Genomic DNA, 26,486 nt, shown 5'->3' with positions numbered 1-26,486 from the left:
GGTAATACCATTGTACCATGTGCAAAAAAGTATAATTTTCTGTAAGTGTAAAAACACAATATAAACGTATTTTGATTTGGTGGTTCTAATGACTTTATCTTATGATTCAAATGAGTCATAATAAAATCAAATCTATAGTAACATAAAATGTTGACTGTCATACATTGTTATTAGGTTAAAGGCGTAGTTCACCCAAAAATTAAAATTCCCTCATCATTTACTCACCCTCATGCCATCACTAATTTGTATGTCTTTCTTTATTCTGCTGAACACATTTTGAACATTTTTGGAAAAATATCTCAGCTCTGTAATTCCCTACATTACAAGTGAATGATAGCCAGAACTTTGAAGGTCCAAAAAGCACATAAATGCATAATAAAGGTAATCCGAATGACTCTTGGTTAAATCCATATCTTTAGAAGCTGGTGAGAAACAGATTTATACTTAAGTCCTTTTTTACTTAAAATCTCAATTTTCACATTCTTCTTCTTTTGTTTATGGCGATTCATATTATTTGTGCATATAGCCACCTACTGGGCAGGAAGGAAAACATTTCTAAAATATAAAAATGACTTGAATATTGATTTGTTTCTTACCCACCCTTGTCATATCGCTTCTGCAGATATATATGTAACCACTGGAGTCACATGGATTACTTTTATGCTTCCTTTATATGCTTTTTTGGAACTCCAAAGTTCTGGCTACCATTAACTTGCATTGAAAGGACCTAAAGAGCAAAAATATTCTTCTAAAAATCTTAATTTGGTTTCTGCTGAAGAAAGAAAGTCATTCACATCTGGGATGGCATGAGGGTGCGTAAATGATGTGAACATTTTCATTTTTGGTTGAACTATTTTTTTAAGAAGTAAACAATTCTACATGTAAAAAATCTAAATTTACAGCCAGCCCAACTTTGCATTGTGCTACAGTATGTATACTATGCTTTTTACTCATAGAATTGGCCATTAAATGTGATTTGGTTAATTATCTGTTTTGATGTTTTGACCCAAACATTTTTTTTCCATTTCATAGACCCTTTGTAGTTGAATGACTTATATTACTTAGTTTGTTGGCTTTAAGTTCTTAAATTAACTTGACACTAATCTCCATTCATGCTTTCTATCGCTGCCCCAGTGGTCACTTTGGGCAAGTGCACGAGGTGCGGGAGAGAGCCACTGGTGTACTATGGGCGGGGAAGTTCCTGAAGCTGAAGCGTGGTGCGGGAAGCAGGCTGGGGCTGGAGAGGAAAAGTGTGGAGAAAGAAGTGGAGATTCTTCAGGGCCTCCAAAATCAGAACATAATGGCCATCAAAGATGTTTTCGAGAGCAGGACGGAGGTGGTCCTCATCATTGAGCTGTGAGTGTGTGTGTGTGTGTGTGTGTGTGTGTGTGTGTGTGTGTGTGTGTGTGTGTGTGTGTGTGTGTACAAAAGGAGAAATGGAAAAATGGTTTATGAAGCACACATTAGTGAAAGTGGTGAGAAATATTTTTGCAGTAGAGGAGAATGGCCTTTGAGGTATTTTAAAGCAGAAGTGGGCTAGTTCTATAAAAAATTATTGGGGAAGAGGGTATGTGCTTAATTGTGATGAAAATAATGTGACAATACAAATATCTTAGGCTTCTTTTCCTAAATGCAAAATATAATTATTTTATATAATATAAAATTATTATAAAATTGATAATAAATAAAAAAATATATAAAATTAAATAATATAAAAATAATATATTATAATATATATATATATATATATATATATATATATATATATATATATATATATATATATATATTATTTTTATATTATTTATTTGATTTAATTTTAATTTTATATATATATATATATATATATATATATATATATATATATATATATATATATATATATATATATATATATATATTTATTTTTGGACTGTTGCCTGAAGTCTTGAATTATAATCAATATAATATTACTGAAACTGAACATTTGTTGGAAGTCTCCAACATTTATCATAACTCTGGCTGGTGACTCACAGTTCACAATGATCTTGAAATATGTTTCTCTTTAGTTAACTGTTAAAAAAGACACAAGTACATAATCTGATTTCTTTTGCTTCTTTGTCTGCATTCCTCTTTAAATCACTACTGCTCTTTGTTCATGTATGGCTCATTCGTCTATCTTGTCCACATTGTATTTTGTCTACAGCATAAAGGGTGGCGAACTCTTTGATTTCATCGCTGAGAAGGAAAACCTCACTGAGACAGATGCCATTGAGTTCTTGAAACAGATTCTGGAAGGCGTAAGCTACATGCACCAAAAAAACGTTGGCCACTTTGACCTTAAGGTAGGACAGAAGTTTAGCTTGTATGCAAGCATCAAACTAAACAAGACTAAAAGGGTCTTTGTTCAGAATTATTACGAGGTAAAACCAACAGATGAACAGTTTTCAAGTGTCCTTCAAAAGTACATTTTTACTCTACATGTTGTTAGCATGCCACTACCTATGAAGATTTCAGAATGATAACGAGGAAGTAGACTGTGTATTTTGTCACAGAATGTTAGATACCTATGGGAAACATTTATTAGCCACATTCTAGAGTATTCCCACAATTACACTAAGTGTAAAAAGCAACAAAAAACATTTTCTTTTCTGTAAATGCAAATAGTGGCAGATGCTATTTTCACCACCAATTAAATACTAACATACAGTATTGTGGCATTACTGCAGCATGTTTCCTATAGACATCCAACGCCTAAGCCTAACCCTACCCTTCCTCTAATAAAATTAACTATGTTTTTAACTACAGTAATCTAAGAATCACCATGGTATTTTGTAGTAAAATCTTAGTATCCAAAACAATTAAACATGGTTACTAAATTAACACTATATTACTGTAGTAAAACCATGGTTAATTGCATTAAAACTATGGCTTCCATTAAAAAAACGTGGTCACTCCAATATTACTGTAGGACAACCAAGGTTAATTTGACCAGGATCAAACCTTTCTCTCAACTCCCTGACCTTCACTGTGACCAAATCACTGTGAGGAAATCAACCTTTATATTATTGTCTTTTTTATTATTATTATAAGCAGTATTAAAGAAATATAAAGAGTGGAGACAAGAAACGGGATTGGGAAAAGTGGGACTTGAACCTGGGTCATTCACATGGAAAAAGCACATCCACATGGTTTAAACACACTAAGCCATTGCAGCAACACTTTGGTGTGGAGTTTTTCTTTGATTTCTTTGTTTTCACCAGATTATTGGAGTGAAAATTGTTGCACTGTGTGGCAGATGCTATTTACACCTAGTGCAATAGTCACTCCGCACAGTTAGTTGACAAGAATATTTGAATGTGTTTGACCAAATAACCTGTGTAGAACGTTCTGGTCAGATGATTTTTAAACTGAATCTGAATAAAATACTAAAACTTAGGGATGTGCAAAGCTAAAATTTTCGGTGGGTTGTCTGAACGACTAGTTGACCAGTCAAAGCCCATAAACTTATAATTATGTTCACATGACCCCAATGAGATGCATTTCAGAGGATATATGGAGGCTAATTGCAGCACTTCAACATGGTAACTAAAGGATATTCAACAAATAAATAGGCTGAATAACTAACATTATACCATGGTCTGGGTGAATACTCGATTCTGATTGGCTGCAGGGTGTCCGTTAAAAAGTGATAGAGGACAACGTACTGTCTGCATCAAGTGCCCATCATGGGCAGTACCCAGCTTTTGTGGATCCTCCTTCAAAGGCCCCTATGTCTGACTGGCCGACTTTTTCAAATTGCACTATAAATGGAAACGTTGAAATTAATTGTAAATAAAAAAGCTAGCATGTAGGCAAATGACCCTCTCTTTGATCTGATTAATTTATTGCCCTCTATAAGCGCAAATCGCTGGAGCGCAGAACTAATTGTTTTTTGTGTTTGATTGTTGTTTGATTAATTGTTTTATGTGTAATAAAAAAATAACTATGCCTACCTTTGTGTTTCATGAAAAAAAAAATGCATTTTTGAACCTGAAGGTTTCTACAAGCTGAGCGGACTATAAATATCTCCGGTTGCTAAATAAACCGTCAGGCAAGTTATTATTTGTAAAAACTAGATTTAGCCTAATTAAAATATAAACTAATGTTTTAAAAATGTTTTATTTGGCAAGTGACCATGGTATAAGCGGGTTAATGCCCTCCGAGGTGTCCATTGTCAGGTTTTAATGGCCTTCGGCGGAGGCAACCGTCCTCCGCTGCGCGTCGGCCGGTTCACACCTCGCCGTCGTCCATTAAAACCTGACAATGGACACTTCGTCGGGCATTAACCCTTACTTAAATTGCACAAAACTAGCAAAGTAAGAAAAGTAAAAAATAAGAAAGGCTCCAATACAGAATGGCGCGAAACTGCTCATGTGCATCCTGAGCACAGAATGGCACGCTTCAATGCAATTAGAGTGCTTTAGGGTGATCCTTGCTGCCCACTTAAAAGCCCATAACTGTAAGATTGAGGGTGCACAACATCTAGTTCATGACATCAACTTTTATGGAAGCAGTGTCAGACAGAATCAGAAAAATGACTTTAATCTATCTACAACACCTCACAAATACGGGAGTATTACTCACATTACTCACTTAACCTCCGGCAGTGATCGTCTTGCGTGATGTATTGCTGATGCAGTGCTTTGATAGCTGTGACAGCCAAGGTGCATAAAAGGACTAAACCTAAAGCATTAAAGACACAAAACTTATAGCCAAGGGTTTCACCGTGCTGATTGTTAGTCACCGATAAGCACAGCAAGCTATAATCATGCAAAAATGCTCTCTGAGAAGCATGGTCGCAGCTACACTTTTTTGCCCCTATGCATTGCATACATTGCATATATATTTTTTGCGCCTGTGCCGAGAAGTGCCATCTCTCAATTATTTTAAGAAATGTGTCTTCCAATAAAATCACCAGCACTAAATATATTCATGTTAGCAGTCGACCCCACTAACCGACTAGTTGTTTGTTGGACAAACTAAAAAATCTTCAGTCAATCCTTACTCTAACAAAAATTTAACTGGTGGCTCAGCAAAAAAACCTGGTACATTTTTTTTGTTGTTGTTCAGTAGCTTTTTTTATTGAAGTGTTAGCTGTTCATTTTGATTCTCTTTCTGTTGTTATTTCTGTTAATGTGAGTATTGTAAGTGTTTTGATTCTTCGAAATGCTGATGTCACACGAACAATGAACCAGAACGTTTCCACAGATGTTTCACATGTTCTCATCATTCTTTTTGTTCATCAGCCAGAGAACATCATGTTGTCAGACAAGCACCCTCCCAATCAACACATCAAAATCATTGATTTCGGCATTGCCCATCGCTTCATTCAAGGGGAAGAGTATAAGAGCTTAGGAGGAACCCCTCAGTACATCGGTGAGTGATGCAGTCTTATAATCAATATGTCATGTCTGATATTTAAAGCTGATGTGTGTACTGTTTTTCAAAGATACAATTTGTTCTCATTTCGCAGCTTAATATGGAGTCAACTATAAGTAAACCATGATTTTACCTAAAAATGTGACAGTGTGGCTGCTATCAAAACATTCCTCCATTTGTTTGAGCTGCCCATTCACCCCGACATATTTGCTTGACCAATGGAGTGAGTTTGGGGTGGGACTATATGTTTGTACAACCAATGAAAGATGGGAGAGTTTTCTGTAATCTGTTTGAAAACAGTGATTCCTTTTGCTATTCAATTTGGTGATGCTATTGCTGCAGAAATGATACACTTCTGCTTAAAAAGAGCAATGTTAAGTTTTGCTGGCAAACCGGAGTGTGTATGTGTGAATTTGGGTATTCAATATTTATGTATGCTTCAACACTGTGTTGCCTGAGTTTCTCTGTCTCCTGTTTTTTGCATCTGCTTGAGTCAGACTCTAAACCTGTTTGAGTCTCTGCATGTGTTTTTCTTGCCTTTTAGCAATTTTTATTGGCTGGCTGTCTCCATAGAGATGGGTTAACTTTAGGCGAAATGACACAGCTGTTTTGGTTCACTTGAAAATAGAGTGGACATGAACAAAAATAACTATTGCAAGGTCACTGTTGATGTATAACAAAGATGTCCTCAGGTCACTTAAAAGCTCATCTAGTCTTTCATCCGGGCAGTATGTGTCCAAACGATGAGAATCACTGGCTACACAGTGTTGAACCATACTGAATTGTCTAAAGGGATAGTTCACCAATATATGAAAATTCTGTCAGCATTTACTCACCCTAATGTTGTTCCAGGCACTTATGACTTTTCCTGTGGAGCATAAAAGAAGATGTTTGGCCGAATGTCAGTCTTAGTCACCAAATACTTTTGTTACATCTTTTTTTCCATTCAATAAAAGTTAATGGTGACTGAGACTGTCATTCTGCCTAATGTCTACTTTTGTGTTCCACTGTAGCATCAAAGTCATACAGGTTTGGAACAACATGAGGGTGAGTAAATGATGACAGAATTAGTTTTTTGAGTGAACTATCCTTTGACATAAGACACACATTGCACACATATTCATCCTCTGGTTTGCCTGCAACAATTATAAGTGGGTTTATATACTGTATACTGTATATAAAATAGTTGAGGATGTTTTAAACTATTCAATCCACAAAACATGTCAACTTTCCTGAAGTATTTCTTGACAAATATTTGTTTGCATGTGCATTTTGTCAAGTTGATATATAAATATTTAGTTATAAATAGTTGACAAGAAATACTTTTGGGAAGTTGACATGTTTTGACATGCTAAAAACATCCTAAATTATTTTAAAAAGCATTTTGCCAATTCGTACGTTACACTGGCATAGTGGGTAGCAAGAAGGTCTTTGATTCAAGTCCTGGCTCACCCAGCCAGGTCATATCTGTTTGGAGTTAGTGTGTTCTCCCTGTGTTCGCGTGGGTTTCCTCTGGGTGCTCCAGATTCCCTCACCGTCCAAAAAACTTTAAGTTAAGTGAATTGGAAACTCTAAATTGCCCGTAGGAGATTGGTGAATGTGTATGTCTGTGCGTTAGCTCTGTGATGGACTAGCCACCTGTCTTGGGTGTTTCCCTGCCTTCGGCCTGAAACAGTTGGGATAGACACTACTAGTGACCCTATATAGGACAAGCGCTGTAGAAGATGGATAGATTTTGACAGTTATTTTATAATGTTTACGCATGGAGCTTTATGACCTCTTATCAGTTGATAAGCTTTTTGATCAACTTTTTAAAATAGCCTTGTCACAACAGGATAATGTAATGTGAACTAGCAAAGGCAAAAGGGTTATTAAAATGTTGAAAAATATAGACATAAGTTAAGATATATCTTTGCCTTATCTGTAATTAAGATTTATAATTTGCATGAATGTATGTTAATAAAAAAAAAGTGGACCCACTTATATTAAAGTGTCTTTACCACTATGTACTTGAAAATTCTCTCATCAGCCATCCCAGATATGTATTAGTTTCTTTCTTCAGCAGGACACAAATGAAGATTTTTAGAAGAATATCTCAGCTCTGTAGGTCCATACAATGCAAGTGAAAGGGTACCAAAATTTTGAATCTACATATAATCCACATATAATTTGGTTTCTGCTGAAGACAGAAAGTCATACACATCTGGGATGGCATGAGGGTGATTAAATGATGAGGGCATTTTCATTTTTGGGTGAACTATCCCTTTAAGCATTTGATACAATGTACTTAAATTTAAAGTACCTGCATTTAAATACATCTGTAGTTGGGTGGTTCTTCAACTACAGGCACTTTTAGCCTTGTGAACTTGAGGGGGAAAAAAGTGTTCAAATCAAAATTTTCACAATCTAACAGTTAAATATAACTAGTCTAGTTTAATGATCCATAAGAGAACACACTTACATTATAAGACAAATTGGTGTTTTTTGACATGTTTTCCGATCCGCACTGAACAAATGTCATTTCCATCACATGTAAATATTTGATTATTATTTACAAATATTATGATATGCATAATTTCTTAACAGTGTAAGACCACTTTCACACATAGTTTTACCAGTTTATACCTATATTGCAATTACCATAGATTTGTGGATTAAGTAAATTAATTGTCATGAGGCCCAAACACAAAGCTTACATCCACCACAACCTGAAATATAATATTGGATTGGTTAGATACATTTCAGAAAAATAACTACTTGTGTTATTACATTAAGTGGACCATTAGCCCATAAACTATGCAGAAGTTTTTAATGAGTGATTAGAGTTTTGTAAATATTTTCAAAAAACATACAAGGTGGTGGAAATGACTGGGTGGTGTGGAAATGACAATGAATGGACGTCCATGTAGAAAAACAGAAGACATTTATTTGAAACCTTCTGAAGCAGACAATTCCAACAAATCTTTAGTCTCATTAGTCTGTTTGGTTCCATAACCAGATGAACATTTACAGTGTTACTGTAAACAACTTTAACCACAAATAGTCACATGAAAAATGTAAGTTACACATAACTTGTGATTGTAAAATTGTAACATTCTAATTGGTTAGATGAACAGTTTTGAATTTTGGAATTCTTAAAAAAAAAAAAAACTAAACTTTAGTCATGCCAATGCATTGTAACATGAACTATAAATTTCTTTTTTCCTCATGTATCTCTCCCTGTCTCTCTTCAGTCGCTCTTCATATTTGACAGGGTCCTCTTTTAGTCTGTCCCTATAGGACTGAGACCTTTCAGCAGTTGACTTCCACGGCATCTTAAAAATAGATGAAAAGGCATTTCAACAAATATATATTTGAATAAATACATTAGCATTGTAAATTTCAATAAATAAAATATACATATGTAGCCACACAATCTATGAATTGCAGCTTGTAAGCATAAATGTCATTTCCACCTCACCTTTGTCATTTTCACCCAAGAAGGTAATGTGTTGGAAATGACGGTGGTGAAAATGACAATCCTGCAGTATTTTGTAAAAAATCCAAGCTAGAATTACAGATTAGCTATGAATTGATAGCTAGCATTGCATGCATGCAAAATACATCTATTTATGTTAAAAAATCTATTTATTTACAAACTCAGTTGATGTTACGCCATGTTTGGAAATGACATACAATAAAAATATTTTCATTTCAAGCAATATTTACCTTGAGTTTTCTTCTTCAAGTTGGTGAAGAAATTCAAGATCTCCTCCATGTCAGACATGTGCTGTGATGTCATTGTTCATCTCCATAGAAACTACCCAAACAATCTTTCAAAAAACTTTTTAAAGGGACATTACAGCGTTGTGGTGGAAATGACGGCAATGCTGTGGGACAACTACATTTTGTATATAAAATCACATTAATAGTTGTCTGACCTTAAATACCACAATTATGTTTTGATTATTTTACTGATACTTTATTCAGTCATATTTAAAAAAATAGATAAATAATTTTTTACCCTTCTTTTTCATTATTGAAGATCAGAAGTCTGGGTGTGGGACAAGCACAAAACAGCAATATTTGCATCTATAATGATGTTTAAAAAGGTGAAAAAATCATCGTAGACTACCGGTAAAAAGTTCCTAACGTACTTTCATTGTAAAGTTAACTATGAAAGTGTGAATTTTTCAAAATTAAATGTTTTTTATAAAATATGATCAAAGGACATGAAAGTGCCCATAGTCTAAGAATTGCCCAGTTACACTATTAACCTTGCCCCTAACAATAACCCTACTCAAAACTCAACCTCAATAGCAGCAAATGTGTATTTTGTGAGAATTATGCAGAACAATATGTAGTTACGCAATAAAAACATTGTATTATTTGTATTTTAATGTTAGTATATGGTAGTTAGAGATACCTAATATAAAGTGGGACCAAAAAAGTCCATAGACACATTATGTGTCAACTATCTACACACATATTCTCTTTAAGAAAATGTTGTGTATTTGCCTTCTCGGGACAAGGCATTCAAAAGCAGTTTACTACCTGATATTAAGCAGACACTTTCCCCTAGTGGTTTGCACTTGGCTTATCATAAGCACAGTCCTTCTGGAACAAATAGGGGTTAAGTGCTTTTCAAAGTACATAGTGATAGCCAGTTCCTGAGTCACCCCTATTTGTGGCTGAACCAGCTCCACAAAGCTGCCCAAATGCCAAAAACCTGCATGACTTTCTTTCTTCCTAGAAACACATATGTACAAACAAGATTGGAGAGCTTTGGCTGATTTTCTGTTGTTAAATACAGTTACAACATAAATCTGTGATTGATGACTTATATTTTGCTCTGTTTCTCACACAAAGCTATTGAAATGCTTCAGAATTATTGGAATATAGCATGTGAGTGGGATGGTCTACATCTTTGGTGATTTGTTTTGGTAGCTTGACATCTCCCAGTCATTGTATTCTTCCGTTGTATGGAAAAGAATGGGTTTGGTATTATGCAATACAGTTTTATGACAGAACAAATTACAGAATTTTTATATTTCTGTGAACTATCCTTTTAAATCATTTTGGTAAGAGAGCATCTACTAAGAAAAAAAAAAAACTATTAAAATAACAGAAAGTTCCTTCATCTCAGAGATTGCTAACTAAGGCAGTCTGTATGCTAGTCAGCCACATTACACTAACAAAAAAAATCTAGCTGAATTTGTGTCATCTTAAACCGACGCTTTGTTCATATGAAACTCTGTGGGGAACAGAGCACAATGGGTCATGAGAGGACATGAAAATGACCAGCTGGTCTGAATGAATGCACTACACAGTGTAATTGTGAAATCTCACAAATGTTTGGGCCAAGGCTATCCGAAACTATGATTTTGATTGATGCAATAAAATGAGTTCAGAGTTTTGTTTCAAGAGAAAGAGTTGTTTTGATTGAGTTTTGAGTGTAATCTTTGCTAGACTTAAAGGGACAGTTCACCCAAAAATGGTGAACTGTCTATATGACTAACAAACTATATGACTTTCTATCTTCCGTGAAATTCCGTGAAATGTTTGGAAGAATGCATTTGCTTTATATTCAGTGAGAGTGAACCGTGACTGAGGTTAACATTCTGCCTAATATTTCCATGTGTGTTTCATAGATGTTTGGAAAAACAGAATGTTCATTTTAGGTAAGCTATCCCTTTTTTCTGTCAATCTTAGCTCCTGAGATCATCAACTACGAGCCCCTTAGTACAGCTGCAGATATGTGGTAAGTGATTAGTATAGTAATACAGACACACACACATGCAAATAGAAATGTGTTAAAGTGCATACAGGAGTTTTGGGGCATGCCCAGACCTGATTCTTCATCTACATCGGCATGTGCTTGTGTAAGTGTTTGTCCCAGTATGTGTATGTATTTGTGAAATAGAACATCATACGCATGATATCATCATCAAAGTGCAACCTCTTATGAATTTCAATTACTATTAAACTATAAATACTTTTAAACTTGCCATTGTCCCATGTATGCTTAGCATTATACATCTTCAGTTTTCATTCATTTCATACCATTCCTGTAGATCAACTGGTAGTGTATGAGGTCAAGGGTTTGATTGCCAAACAACACATTCACTTAAAAATGGTTTATATTGAATGTGTCCCTCTGAATAAAAATGTCTGCCAAATGAATACATTAAAATGTAAGTGGTATAATATAAAACCAATTTTAAGATTTTTGCATTTCACTTTCATAACAAAATTCTATCAAATTGAATTGAGTAATCTTTAACTAAATATCATTTTAAAAAGCTAAATATTGAAAGTTGTATTGATTTAATTTAGTTAAATTCAATTGTCCTGATTCCTGTTTCGCTATTGATGCATCTGCTTACTGCTCTGCGCTTTGCTCCCTTGCTTTGTATTTTAATCTCTCATTTTCATAACCGAAGTTCAGCACAGTGCTCAAAACAACATCATTGAGCACCCAGTCTACAACCAGAGACTTTTGGGACTGATATTTTACTACAAACAAGTTTTCGTTGAAAGCGGTCTACAAGCCTCCTACAACTGGCAGTTTACATGCCTGAGAAGGGACAACTGCAGCTGCCTTCACACAGACAGACGAGACAGAAAATGCCTCCTTTCAGATCAAACTCCACTTGCTGCACAAACTGCCATAGACTTCTACAAAATAAATCACAGTTCTTGAAACAAAACTACCTGCAGTATTGCCAACCTCGACAGGCTGTACTGAGCTAAGAAAACCAAGCAAAACAGATGGCAAAAGTGACTGATGAAATTGAGAGCCAAAACCAATGGCATAAACAGGAAGGTACTCGACATATCAGACAATCACAATCATCGCATATTGCACCATTGGGATCTTCCACTCCAGTTATGACTCGACTAACTAATTCTGGTATTCTTCCACCCCCTATATGTCTTGAAAATCATAAATGAATGTGGAGGAAGAAACCCCAAATGTGATCAGCTGAGCCCAGCACTCTGATAGTCGGGGACACCATTATCAGAAACATTGGTTGTGGGGCTACTACCACTTGCTGCATTCCCCGAGCAACTCTGTGGTAAATAAGGAACTTATGAACATTCTGATGAATCATAAGACTGTGAATTGAGTTATTATATATATATGGGGAAATGATATTCAGAAAGAGCAATCAGACTTCCTTAAAAGGAATTTCAAAGAACTCTTTGAAACACTTGAAAGATTGGAAGTTCAGCCGTTCATCAGTGGACCACTCCCAGCCAGAGGAACACATTTTCTTTCTCGGTTGCTATGTCTAAACACTTGGCTTCACAAAACCTGCAACATGAGAGGACACAACAGCAGTGAAAAACATGAAAAGAAAATGCAGGATAGCAGAACGAATGTGGTGGAAAACACAACTTCAAGTCCATTATAATATCTATAAAGACAGCCTTTATGCTGTCGATTTGGAATTTGGCACAGCTAGGCACACCTTCTTCTCAAACATTATTAACAGCAATATAAACAACACCCACACTCTTTTTACTACTGTTGAGAGACTAACTAACCCTCCAACATTGGTTGCCTGTGAAATGCTCTCTGACAGAAAATGCAACAAATTTCGATTTTTAGGAAATGAATGGCAAAACCCTGGATGAAATAGTACAGCATCTTAAAACTTCAACCTGCAGTCTTGACATACTCCCCACAATATTTTTCAAAAATGTGTTTTAACTGTCTGGAAAAAGATCTGTTAGATATTGTAAATGCATCACTCCTTTCAGGCACATGTCCAAAGTCCCTGAAAACTGCAGTTGTCAAGCCCCTTCTTAAAAAGAACAATCTAGAACTCAATATTGAACAACTACAGACCAATTTCAAATCTTCCTTCAAGGCAGAATCATTGAAAAAGTTGTTTTCAATCAGCTGAACAAATTATTAATCTCAAATGGCTACTTGGACAATTTACAGTCTGGTTTCCGACTGCATCATATCACAGAGAAGGCGCTCATGAATATCCTAAATTAATAAATACTGATTCAGGCAAAATATCAGTGCTGGTATTATTAGATCTCAGTGCTGCTTTTGACACTGTTGACCTCAACATTCTCCTAGACATATTGGAAAACTGTGTAGGGCTCTCTGGGACGGTCCTCAGATGGTTCATGTCATATCTACAAGGTAGGGGTTACTATGTGAACATAGGCAAATATGAATCTGAGTGGACATCCAGGACATCCCATAAGGCTCAGTTCTCCTGTTCAACCTCTATATGCTACCACTAGGCCAAATAATGAAAAATAACCAAATTGCATACCATGCTATGCGGACGATACCCAGATCTATCTAGCCCTATCGCCAAATGACTACAGCCCCATAGACTCTCTGTGCCAGTGCATTGATGAAATTAACAGTTGGATATGCCAAAACTTCCTTCAGTTAAACAATGACAAGACAGAGATAATTGTATTTGGCAACAATGGTGCAATTCCAAAGGTGAATACATACCTTGACTCCAAGGGTAAGAAATATTTGTGTCATTTTGGAGTCCGATCTTAGTTTCAGTAGTCACATCAAAGCAATAACTAAATCATTTAACAAAATATAGCCAGAATTAGATGTTTTGTATCCAGTCAAAGCTTGTTCATGCATTCATCACCAGTAGGGTGGACTACTGCAATGGACTCATAACTGGCCTTCCAAAAAATCCATTAGATGCCTGCAGCTCATTCAGAATGCTGCTGCCAGGATTCTCACCCGAACCAAAAAATCTGAGCATATTACTCCAGTCCTCAGGTCTTTACACTGGCTTCCAGTTACATTTAGAATTGATTTTAAAGTACTATTACTCGTTTAAAAATCGCTCAATTGCCTAGGATCTAAATACATTTCAGATATGCTTGTTGAATATAAACAGACCTCTCAGATCATTAGGATCAAGTCAGTTAGACCGCAAGGTGAGACCGCATTTAGCTATTATGCCACCCGCAGCTGGAAACAGCTTCCAGAAGAGATTTGATGTGCCCCAACAGTAGCCACACTTAAATCCAGACTGAAAACACATCTGTTTAGCTGTGCATATTCTGACTGAGCATTGTGCTGCACTTATTGATTTCACCGAATAATTTTGCTTTTGTCTTTCTTTCATTTTAATTATTCTGTTTTGTTCTTTTAAAGCACTTTGAATTGCCATTGTGTATGAAATGTACTATATAAATAAACTTGCCTTGCCTTGCTTAATTGAATTTTGTTATTAAATTGAAATGCATAAATCTTAAAAATAGGTTACAATATTTTTTGAGTCAGTCAGACAAAGTCCCAGTCAGAATGTTGATCTAAACTCTTGTGCAAAAATGCTTAAAATCAGTTTTGAAGAAAAGTATTTGCAAGAAAGTCTTAAAAAGACTTAATTTAACAAGATACATAAAATGGATGACTTGGCCCAAGGGGCGGACTGGGAAAATAAATCAGCCCTGGATTGGCCAGTCTGCCCCTGCTTGGACCCGATTCCCGAGACAATTTATGATCTCCAAGGCTGGAAAATTCTTAGAAATTAGAAAAAAAGAGAAAACATTCATATTCCTAATTTTCTCATAAAGCAAATTATTTCACTGGTTAGATATTGCTCTTTGTGAGAGAGTGAGTGTTTTATATGATGACATCAGTCAGTCTGACCTTCAAGTATCTTATTGGAGACAGTTGTACACTAATGAGTATAATCGTTCAAATGTATTCATTCAAAACATTGAATCTGCCTCAGCTGTTTCTATAAAATTATATTAAAATATGTTAATAGCCATAAATGAATGGAAAGGTCTTGGAAATATATTAGTCAAAAAGTGGCTTCAGGAAAGTTGTATGAAAAGTGATTCTTATGATGTCTTTTTCAGGAGCATTGGTGTTATTACCTACATCCTGTAAGTATTCTTTCTTTGCTCCTCTCACCATAAGATCAAACTCCTGAAAGTCAAACCCTTTAAGAACTACCCCTTATCCAAAAGTCCTGCTCCTGCTCTCAGATTTTAACTTGGCAGTAAATTACCTCAGGAACAAAACCTCTTTTGACAAGCAATGTGCCTTCTCAAGTTTATGGGTCAGGCCCCATGGCATTAGATAAAGAATGTCAAAAATGTAGTATGCAAGATGTTGAGCAGATACCCAACACAATGTTATTGGTCTCTTTCTGAGGCATTCATATTTTTTGTACATTGTATAATCACTAGATTTCATTTAAAGGTACTGTTTTTTTAAACAGTAGTACATTACAGTAGTCGTAATTATATTTATATGATTTTATGTTGTACTCAACATTTGTTGGTGAAATATTTAAACCGCCCTTACAAAAATGTACCAACTGAGTGTTTACTAAGGGCTTATGTCTGCAGTGTTCTCCAGGCAACACAATATTTGCTTCCAAGTCATTTTATTTGTGTATATTTTATGCCATCAGTTTGAGTGGTCTGTCCCCATTCCAAGGGGACACAGATGAAGAGACTCTGAGGAACATCGTGGCAATGAACTACAAGTTTGAGCCTCACTACTTCAGTCAAACCAGTAACATGGCCAAAGACTTCATCCTGAAACTACTAGTTAAAGATCAAAGGTAACTAACTTAAGGGAGCACTTATTATGGATTTTATTATTTTATTATTATTATTTATATAAAATACATTTTTGTTTTAAAATTTGTGCTTAGCGATTGTTTTAATATGTAGAGTTTTTCAGGTTTCTCTGCACTGAGGCGCACTGTAAACCCTTGCAGAACGTTTAGTCAATTAGTTACCTCAATTGATTAAAGTCAATAAACTCCCAATTTGAAGTTAATTGAACTTTCAGATTTTGATTTTGTATAACACATGCATGCTAATTGCTCTTAACTTGAATAACTGAGTAAGCTAACTACTCCATTTTAATAGCACTTAAATTTAAATTGAACTCCTTAGCTGAATATAAAATGACCATATGCTCCAGTCAGAATGCAAAAGAGGAAAAGTCTCCATAGTTGTTCTGTTCCTCTTAAGAGTTTGGAACATGAGTCTAGAGTCCCTTTCCCACCAACAGTCTCAGTACTTTCCCCTAAGTTACTTTCTAGATGAAAACTCTTATGAAGAACGGAACAACCGTGGAGATTTTCCTCTTTTCCACACTGACTCACAGAAGTAATGTAACTTAGGGGAAAGTACTGGGACTATAGGTGGGAAAGGGCCTCTAGATTCAAGCTCCACTATTCACCAATATGGTAACCCACAAAAACTTTAACATAACAAATAACTCTTCTAAATAACACAACAAAACCTTAAACCCTAACAAGTCTCCCCCTTTACATTCATTGCACTAAGACACATAGTATAACACTTAATTTTAAGTGTTACTCTCCCTGTTGAGTGCCATGCAAAGCATGCTTGCAAATAGAAATCTCCTGCCCAGTTTCTTTTGCATTTATGTTCCTGTAAATCTTAAGAGAAAAGTTAATTCAACTCAAAACAATACAACAATTCAGGTTACTTAAAATGTGTCAGTGAAAGTTAATTTATTTGAACTAATTTATATGATTTAACTTTTCCCTATTAAAAATACAATGAATTTTTTTGCGCATTATTACAGTGCTTTTGTAATATAATACACATTTTATTTTAGTGTCAAACAGCCTTTTGAATGTTTATTTAATCTAAGTCATTTAATTTTTTATAATTAATCATTATTGGGGGTTATTTAACTCTTTATATATATACTTTTGTGCATTTATCTAGTGAAAGGATGACAGCCGATGAATGCCTCATTCACCCCTGGATTAAGGTGAGTCGCATTAACTAATTATTTGTCCTTTTCTATTGTTAGCCTCTTATAAGATCATTTTAGTAATTGTTTTCTGCCTTCATTTCTCTTGTAGCCTCTCAATAGAACTCAAATGGCCAAAAGGAACCGCTCCTCCATCAACATTAAGAACTTTAAGAAGTTCAATGCGAAGAGGAAATGGAAGGTTGGTGTTTGTGTGTTAATTGTTGCCACTGTGGGTTGTGTCAGCATGGTCAGGTTAACTTTCTTTTGACTGAAGTATATAGACACCTAATGCTCATAAACCTAATGATACTCCTAACTTTCTCTGTCTATGACTGTCTACAGTAGCATTTTGCTCTGTATTTCTGTCTCTGTCTTTCTCCCTCAATCTGCCCCACCTTTAAATGCTTATACCATAATAAACCAGTTTGCATATTCTTTATTTTAAAATTTTATTTTTATATTCAGTATATTTTTACTTTAATTGGCACTCAGTTTTTTTGCATAATGTCATTTTTAAGTGTACTAACCAGTTACTAACTCAACAGCGATGACTCACTTTCCTAACCGACCTATGATTACACTGGCGGCCAGATGTTTGGAATAATGTACAGATTTTGCTCTTATGGGAAGAAATTGGTAATTTTATTCACCAAAGTGGCAATCTGATCACAATATATAGTCAGGACATTAATATTGTGAAAAATTACTGTTACAAATTGAAAGAATGTTTTTTATACTAACTCCTTAAACTACTTCAGAGTTCACATCAAAAAATCCTCCACGTGCAGCAATGACAGCTTAGCAGATCCTTATCATTCTAGCTGTCAGTTTGTTCAGATACTCAGGTGACATTTCACCCCACACTTCCTGTAGCACTTGTCTTAGAAGTGACTGTCTTGTTGGGCACTTCTCACGCACCTTACAATCTAGCTGATTCCATAAAATCTCAATGGGGTTAAGATCCATAACACTCTTTTCCAATTACCTGTTGTCCAATGACTGTGTTTTTTTGCCCACTCTAACCTTTTATTTTTATTTTTCTGTTTCAAAAGTGACTTTTTCTTTGCAATGCTTCCCTGAGTCTTCTCTTTACTGTTGTACATGAAACTGGTTTTGAGCAGGTAGAATTCAATGAAGCTGTCAGCTGAGGACATGTGAGGCGTCTATTTCTCAAACTAGAGACTCTGATGTACTTATCCTCTTGTTTAGTTGTACATCTGGTCTTCCACATCTCTTTCTGTCCTTGTTAGAGCCAGTTGTGCTTTGTCTTTGAAGACTGTAGTGTACACCTTTGTATCGAATCTTCAGTTTTTCAGCATTCTGTGGCAACTCAAAAACAAACACAAAGACAATGTTAAGCTTCATTTAACAAACTAAATAGCTTTCAACTTTGTTTAATATAATGGCAAGTGATTTTCTAGTACCAAATTAGCAATTTAGCACGATTACTCAAGGATAATGTGTTGGAGTGATGGCTGCTGGAAATGGGGTCTGTGTAGATTTGAACAAAAATGACTTTTTTCAAATAGTGATGGTGCTGTTTTTACATCAGTAATGTCCTGACAATACTTTGTGATCAGTTGAATGCCACTTTGGTGAGTTAAAGAAAAAATTCTCTTCCGAAACAGCAAAATCTGTACATTATTCCAAAATTTTGTCCGCCAGTGTAAATAGAGACACCTGATGTCCATTAGCAACAATTGAGTATGTTTTGTTAGCCTAATACAATACCCTCTTGTCTCTCTCAGTTTGCCTTTTACTGTGCATATTGTGTAAATGTTTAAAATATTAATTGTGCAAATGTTGTTTATCTTCTCGCCTCACACTTAAGATGTCCTTTAACATGGTTTCGGCCTGTAATCGATTTTCTCGAATGCAGTTACTGTGTAAGGCCCGTGGTTCCGAACAACAAGAACTGGTAGGAATATATTTTACCTAAAAGAACATTCTATCACTATACGGAGCATTTTATGAAATACTTGAATACAAGTTATTTTATTGAGAGCATCTGTGGCCTGCTAATGGTTACTTCAGAAAATTTTGCAAAAATGCATTAACAGCAGTTATCTTAAAATGGAAGTCTAAGGGCAAGGCACTACACTGATAAAACCAAGACCTTACAATTATTCATTGTTGTGTGACTTTAGTGTGAAACAATTGCTTAATAACCTTGCATGTGAAAAGTTAGATCCATTCAACCCCTGTTAGGGACATGTAAAGTTGGTAGAATTGGTCCCTTTCGCATTATATGTGCAAGGATATCAGACAGACAAAGTGCTGTTTACATACGTAAAGTCCATAAAGTGTTCATCCGCCTTAAAGGTGCACTCAGTAATTTTTTCCTCATTAAAAAAGTTGAACTCCTAAAGACATGAATTTAATTTTGCAATATATGTAGAAAATCATGACCACTCACATTAAAATAAAGACTCCAGTCATATCAGTAACCTTATAAAAGCGGTTTCATTCTTCATGGAGAGGTTACGCACATGGGGGCGGCCATGTTAGAATCACATGACCAGCCGAATGCCACAAGCTTAATCTCAGTAACCATCCTGTTAGTTAACACTTTCACTCACTGAATAAAGTAATCATGGCTGACTATGAATACTACATTTCTACAATGGCATCTGAAACTGAAAACTATTGATTTTAAATATTGCATCCAAGTTGTCCAAGTCCAAGATGACACAAAACAAAAGTTACTGAGTGTACCTTTACAGTTCGGAATGCCATACTAACCATACTACTCTTACTACTTCTGTCATGTGTCTATGGCAGAAATACAATGAGTAGTATGTATGCAAATCTGAACTCAGCCATAGTTCCAACTTTACTGCTCAAATAACCCATTTTTATTTGTTTCAACAAATTATGGAAATTAATTTTCTGTGGTACAGACAATATGTCCCAAATGCAATCTTTAGCAAAAAAAAAATAAAAAATTAATTCACAGCAGTGCCATCATTCATTTTTGTCGGGAATGACGAGACTGTGAGTGAGATTAATATAGTCTCTTCAATGTGTTATAAAGTTGTTTAACGTGTTTTTGGATCTTCCGTTGACGAAGCACTGGGGGGAAAAAAACATATTTCCAAGAAATTTGAGTATATAAGACTTTTTTCACAGCTTTATACAGTGCATATCATTGAAGAGACGGCAATTCTATTACTCACAGCTTCGAATCAAAGATGGCGCTACTGTGAATACGTTTTTTTCTAAATAGTTCCATCAAATTACTTGATGGTTTCATATACTACCGTAGACACTTTGTCTGAGTGTTCACAGTGTAATTTCCTTTATCTTTCTGCTATTTTTCGATCAGAGGGACTGTGAGAGCGATCAGGAGGACTCAGTTTCAAAACCTGCCTCGCTGTTACACCGGCGTCTTAGTAGCAATTCATAAAACTCGCCGGTTGAGGGAGATAAAAACTACACGCATCTGCTGTAGTGCTCTGTGCCGCATACAGAGGGCGAGAGAGCGCACTTAATCAGCAATTCAAGCTCTTCCTTCATCCGAGGCCTTGAACCTGCGATTGCCCAACAACCAGCTACAAATCCAGGTACAGTGGGTGACTTTAAAGAAGGATTGGGCCATGAGATCATCGTGGCACTCTTCAAACTAATATGCAAGCATGTTATTAGAGTTCTACCTCCAACAGACTTTGTGATGCTTCTGCCTGATACTGTGGATAGGAGTGTCAATTCTCTTGAAGGTTGTACCTGCAACATTCAAAATTCTCCTCTAACATTTAAAGAAACTTATTTAGCTGGGATCCAATTTGGTGTTTTACTGTTTCTTTTTTATGGTTCGACTGTAACAAAGTCAACATGCCACATGGTGAGATTTTATTACTGCTTTTATGTTTATGTCAAGAAACACACATAACACAAATTGTAAGAGAGGACTTAAACAGTTGAGTCTTTTTTAGTCAGGCTTCTGGGCTGAGTGCCTTAACCTTCATATCGTCTCAAAAACATGATGCAAACCAATGCATTTTCTCCCATCCTGGATCAGACTACCAGAGACCACAAACTAATCCCTACAATTTACACCAATCTGCTTTATACTGCCTCATATAATGTACAACTACAAAATGTATTTCATTTTAAAGACTTTGTGAGAACCAGTTGCATTTTTAATCTGTTTGGCTGAATTGTAGTTCATGTATTGCTGTGAATGCTTTGTAACCAAATATTCTTTAGTGCTAGTACTGATAGTATTTTTATTTTATTTTATATTAAAAAAAAATGGTGTGCCTGAAAGTTTACTCTCTAGTTGCCGTCTTCAGTAAGTTAATTTATGACACTTACAAACAGCAGTTGTAAATTCTTTGCTTTTGACCTGTTATGATAACATATTACTCATATATACAACTTTACTCATATAGTCTATATAATCTAACAGAGATTTCGTTCGAAGTGTCAGTTTAAATGTACTTGAATGGCGACATTGATGCAATTTTGAGTTTTATGTAATAATGCTTGAACTTGAAGGCATCTAGACACTATTTGTGTCCTTTACTGTCAGGGTTGCTAAAAAGTATATTACCTTTTTTTATATATATATATATAGTGCCTAACAATATTTTTGGTGAGAAAAAGAAATATCTCAAATAGAAGTGAGTATTTTTCAAAGGATACTGGTCTTCCTTATAGGTCTGTAAACACTGTTCAGATAGAGAAGTCTTCCATTATCCAAACATTACATTTTACCCTCTTACTCTCTTTCACTTGTTGAACTTGTAATGTGAGTATCGCACAATTGTCTGTTGTATATTGTTATATCATATATTATATATTTTGAATAATATACCTGACATATAAGAATGTTAATGTGCGTTATGTAACAAATTATGTTTACGTTAAAACAGGCTTTGCTGTAATATTTAATATTACAATTCAATTTATCAAAATAGCCAATGGGATCAACTTTATATTACGTGTTTTTGCAACTATGTAATTAAGCATTTCATACAATGTACTTGTTATGTTCACACATGTGTTGTTGCAGCATTGTACATACATTTAAAGTACCTGCATGTAATTACATCTGCTATTACACTGTTAACATTACCACTAATCCTAAACCTACCCATACCTCAACCTCAGTAGCAGCAAATGTGAATCTTGTGAGACTTTTTCTTACACAATAAGTACTTTGTATTGTATGTATTTTAATGTTAGTACATAGTAGTTAGACACTTAATATAAAGTGGAATCAGTCAATAGACTACAGTTTTAATTCATGTTTTTTATATTACCTTATTATTATTGTTTTTAAAGTGGTGCATGTCAGATTAGTAAATGTGATTTCATACAATGTTTCGTCAGAATGAGGGAAGGCCCTCAATACATCTCAGATCAGTATGTGCGTGTTGTTGAATTCAGTGCATTTGTGCTTGTTTCATGACTTGTTGTGTTTTATGTAATTTGTATATATTTATATAAACTCAGCAAAAAAGAAACATCCTCTCACTTTCAACTGCTTTTATTTTCAGCAAACTTAACCTGTGTAAATATTTGTATGAACATAAAAAGATTCAAAAACTAAGACATAAACTGAACAAGTTTCAAAGACATGTGACTAGAGCAGTTTTTGCCAGTCCTTTCAAGTCCAGTGAAGGTGGGTTTGTGCCCATAGGTGAGATTGTTGCTGGTGATGTCTGGTAAGGACCTGCCTTACAAAGGCCTGCAAGCCCTCAGTCCAGCCTCTCTCATCCTATTGCGGACAGTCTGAGCACTGATGGAGGGATTGTGTGTTCCTGGTGTAACTCAGGCAGTTGTTGCCATCCTGTACCTGTCCCGCAGGTGTGATATTCGGATGTACTGATCCTGTGCAGGTGTTGTTACACGTGGTCTGCCACTACGAGGACGATCAGGTGTCCTTCCTGTCTCCCTGAAGCGCTGTCTAAATATCTCACAGTATGGATATTGCAATTTATTGCCCTGGCCACATCTGCAGTCCTCATGCCTCCATGCAGCATGCCTAAGGCACATTCACGCAGATGAGCAGGGACCCTGGGCATTTTTATTTTGGTGTTTTTCAGAGTCAGTAGAAAGGTCTGTTTAGTGTCCTAAGTTTTTGTAACTGAGACCATAATTGCATACCATCTGTAAGCTGTTAATGTCTTAACGACCGTTCCACATGTGCATGTTCATTAATTGTTTATGGTTCATTGAAACAGCATGGAAAACATTGCTTAAACCCTTTACAATAAAGATCTGTAAAAATTTAGATTTTTACAAAATTATCTTTAAAATACAGTGTCCTAAAAAGGGACGTTTATATATATATATATATATATATATATATATATATATATATATATATATATATATATATATGTAATTTTATGCATGCATTTTCCCCTGTAATATTTGTTATTTTTATTGTCTGTCCTTGTTTTGTTTGACGTTGCGTTTGGTGTAAATTAAAAGCAATCTATTTAATTAATTCCTCCTGATCACATTTGTTTTATTACAGCATATACAGTATGTTGTACTTCTTTTCTGACAGACAGATTTATAGATAGATAGATAGATAGATAGATAGATATTTAGTCAGACAGACAGACACATTTGGAGTGTTCATATAATTATAAATACGCTGTCCAGCGCAAAACATCTGGACATAACAGTGTTCTTATTCATGTGGGCGTGGCGATTGCCCTGCTAAGAGCAGAGGCCACGGGAGCGCGCACACTGATTCCAGGCGTACGAGCGCAGAATGTACTTTACAAGAGTTTGTCCGGGAATGTTATGACTTAAATGTTTTCCACGCCGCCCGGCGGAAGTAACCACAGCAAGGGGGTTTTCAAAGGTTTTAAAGATAGATAAAACTACAAGAAACTCCAAGGGAAATTAAACTAACGAAAATACGTGAGGATTATTTACAAACCGGACATCACAACGGACAGGTAAGCTTCAAAGATATGCCAAGCTGTTTTTGTTTGTTTGTTTGTTTGCTTGTTTTTATGTGGGAACACTTAACGGTTGTGTTTAGGACCGATAATAATATCTAAATGAAACATTAACGGGAATATGCTCCAATTATTAGTCATGAAACTAGGAACAGAATGATGCCGGTTCTTTAACACACTTTAAGTGTCATTATAGTTTCTTCCTCAGACCTCCACCATCTACGACCAATAAGCCGACGTGAAAATGTATCACTACGTACCCGAAACTTTTTTTTTTCTCAATTCACTGAAACAAATAATTTTATCAGTTTTTATGTTCTAGGGTTGTCGGTTTTGATTTATGTTTTTTACAGTATCAGTACACTTTAGATGTATTCAGTTACTCTCTATGTGGATACTTAATCAAGCGTGTATGCGTGCGCGCGCGCGCAACCCTTTCTGTATTCTTTCGGACAGACAAGGCGAAACAATGACATCAGTTTAGAGTGAAGAAAGGGGATTAGGAGTAGGAAATACTGTTTGGATGTTGAGAATGTGTAATTGAGTGTTAGAGAGAAAGCGCTTTGTGTCTGTCCTTATATCTGTAAATCTCCAGGGGCCCCTGTGCTACCTGAGACCTTTGTGAGGGCCTGCTGGTTTTCTTGCCCATGGAGAGCTGCTTAAAAACATGACTTCATGGAGACAGAGAAAAGAGTGTAAGAGAATTAGCAAAGAGGATTGAACCAGGAAAAGCAGAGGTTATGGGGTGAAAATGGCACATAAAACATAATATACTTTACATCTAAGCCAGGATCAATCATTTCTTGTTGGGGAGATGGTAGTGACAGATAGATGTAGCTTGTAAAGAGACAGAGATAAGGTTCCTAGTTACAAATAATAGGCCTAATAACCAAGGCTCTTGTGAATATTATCTCTGTAGTGGGATAAACTATATGTTTTTCTTTTAATTTACTTAATTGCAATATACTTCATTTATTTTCCTGCCTTGAGAGTTGGAGTCATAAGTTGGGTTACAGTGAGGCACTTACAATGGAAGTAAATGGGTCCAATCCGTAAACATTAAAATACTCACTGTTTCAAAAGTATAGCCACTAGACATAAACAATATGCATGTTAACATGATTTTAGCATGATAAAATCGCTTACTACATTTTTCTGTGTAAAGCTATATCCAATTTTACAACTTCAAAATCACACAACTGTAAAAAAGACGATTTAAACAAATTTACAGCTCAAATAATTCATAATTTTTTACTGAAGAATTAATTTAAGTGTTTGTATAAAATGGTATGCTTCACATTTCTGCTTTTAAAACCTCCAAAAATAGGCTGTTCCATTGTAAGTGCTTCATTGTATCCTCGATATTTGCTTTAAAAAAATGTGGGGCTTTGTTTGTGGTAATCAACATTATGCCACATATGCTGTCGATTGAGCTTAACTTGTATTGAACCCGGAATATTCCTTTAAATCTTACTAGCGTAAATATCTAAAAATGTGTTTCTCAGGAACCGTCAATCTGATTGTGTAATAGTAAGTGTTTTTGATCTTTTGACATTTCAATGTTCCTTGCTCCAGTGACCTTAAAGTGATACTTGAGGTGGTTTCGATTTGATGTGATATATTTATGGTTTTTGAGGTCTTGTGTGTTTCATGAGTCTGACTTTACAGGCAATCCTTAACCTCGGCAGACAGTAATCTAGTCATTAGTTAGAGTTGTTCAGCATGCTAAAGTGTTCTGTATTACTCAGAACCCCCCTCTGAAGCTACATGCGGCCTTCTTCACAGCGAATAAGAAAGGGAAGAACAGAGAAATAGAATGGGGGTGAAACAAAAGGTGGGGCATGTTTATAGTCACTAGGTGGCTGACAGCACATAAGGTGATGAGGGGGGTGGTCACTTCATGTGAGATGGGAGGAAGATGGCACAGACAGTGAAGATGAAGAAAAACTAAATGAGATGTATTTTTAAACTCCAGTTTTTCTATTAATTTGATAACCATATAAGTCTGTAAAGTTTTGCCACTATATCCAAAATTCCACATACACTCACTGAGCACTTTATTAGGACCATCTGTACATCTACTTATTCATGTGATTATCTAATTAGCCAATCGAGTGGCAGAAGTGCAGTGCATAAAATCATGCAGCGATGGGTCATGAGCTTCAGTTGATGTTCACATCAACCATCAGAATGGGGAAAAAATAAGATCTCAGTGATTTCGAACTTGGCATGATTGTTGGTACTAGACGGGCTGGTTTGAGTATTTCTGTAACTGCTGATCTCCTGGGATTTACATTTCAAAATATACAGTGAGCGGCAGTTCTGCAGATGGAAAAACCTTCTTGATTAGAGAGGTCAACGGAGAATAGCCAGATTGGTTTGAGCTGACAGAAAGACTACGGTAACTCAGATAACCACTC

The 26,486-nt window shown here is 35.6% G+C and overlaps 2 protein-coding genes across 2 annotated transcripts in view; both read left to right on the top strand.

Moving 5' to 3' along the window:
• The window catches only part of LOC127619605 (death-associated protein kinase 2-like), a 29,269-nt gene extending 5,825 nt beyond the window's left edge, over positions 1–23,444 (top strand). Inside the window, exons 3-12 of the mRNA XM_052092505.1 lie at positions 1,135–1,356; positions 2,186–2,324; positions 5,268–5,397; positions 11,092–11,140; positions 15,253–15,279; positions 15,813–15,965; positions 17,113–17,158; positions 17,253–17,342; positions 18,975–19,061; positions 20,469–23,444. Coding sequence (XP_051948465.1) covers positions 1,135–1,356; positions 2,186–2,324; positions 5,268–5,397; positions 11,092–11,140; positions 15,253–15,279; positions 15,813–15,965; positions 17,113–17,158; positions 17,253–17,342; positions 18,975–19,061; positions 20,469–20,549 — 1,024 coding nt within the window. The 3' untranslated portion in view covers positions 20,550–23,444. The remainder of the gene's footprint in view (positions 1–1,134; positions 1,357–2,185; positions 2,325–5,267; positions 5,398–11,091; positions 11,141–15,252; positions 15,280–15,812; positions 15,966–17,112; positions 17,159–17,252; positions 17,343–18,974; positions 19,062–20,468) is intronic.
• Positions 23,445–23,869: 425 nt separating this feature from the next.
• Positions 23,870–26,486, top strand: part of LOC127619604 (rho guanine nucleotide exchange factor 2-like) — a 67,234-nt gene continuing 64,617 nt past the window's right edge. Inside the window, exon 1 of the mRNA XM_052092503.1 lies at positions 23,870–24,063. The gene's annotated coding sequence lies outside the window, so the exon portion shown is untranslated. The remainder of the gene's footprint in view (positions 24,064–26,486) is intronic.

This window comes from Xyrauchen texanus, chromosome 26 (genome assembly GCF_025860055.1).
Source record: "Xyrauchen texanus isolate HMW12.3.18 chromosome 26, RBS_HiC_50CHRs, whole genome shotgun sequence".
Classification (NCBI taxonomy): domain Eukaryota; kingdom Metazoa; phylum Chordata; class Actinopteri; order Cypriniformes; family Catostomidae; genus Xyrauchen; species Xyrauchen texanus.
The sequence above is the reverse complement of the archived record's forward strand: the minus strand, read 5'-3'. Positions and strand labels throughout refer to the sequence as shown.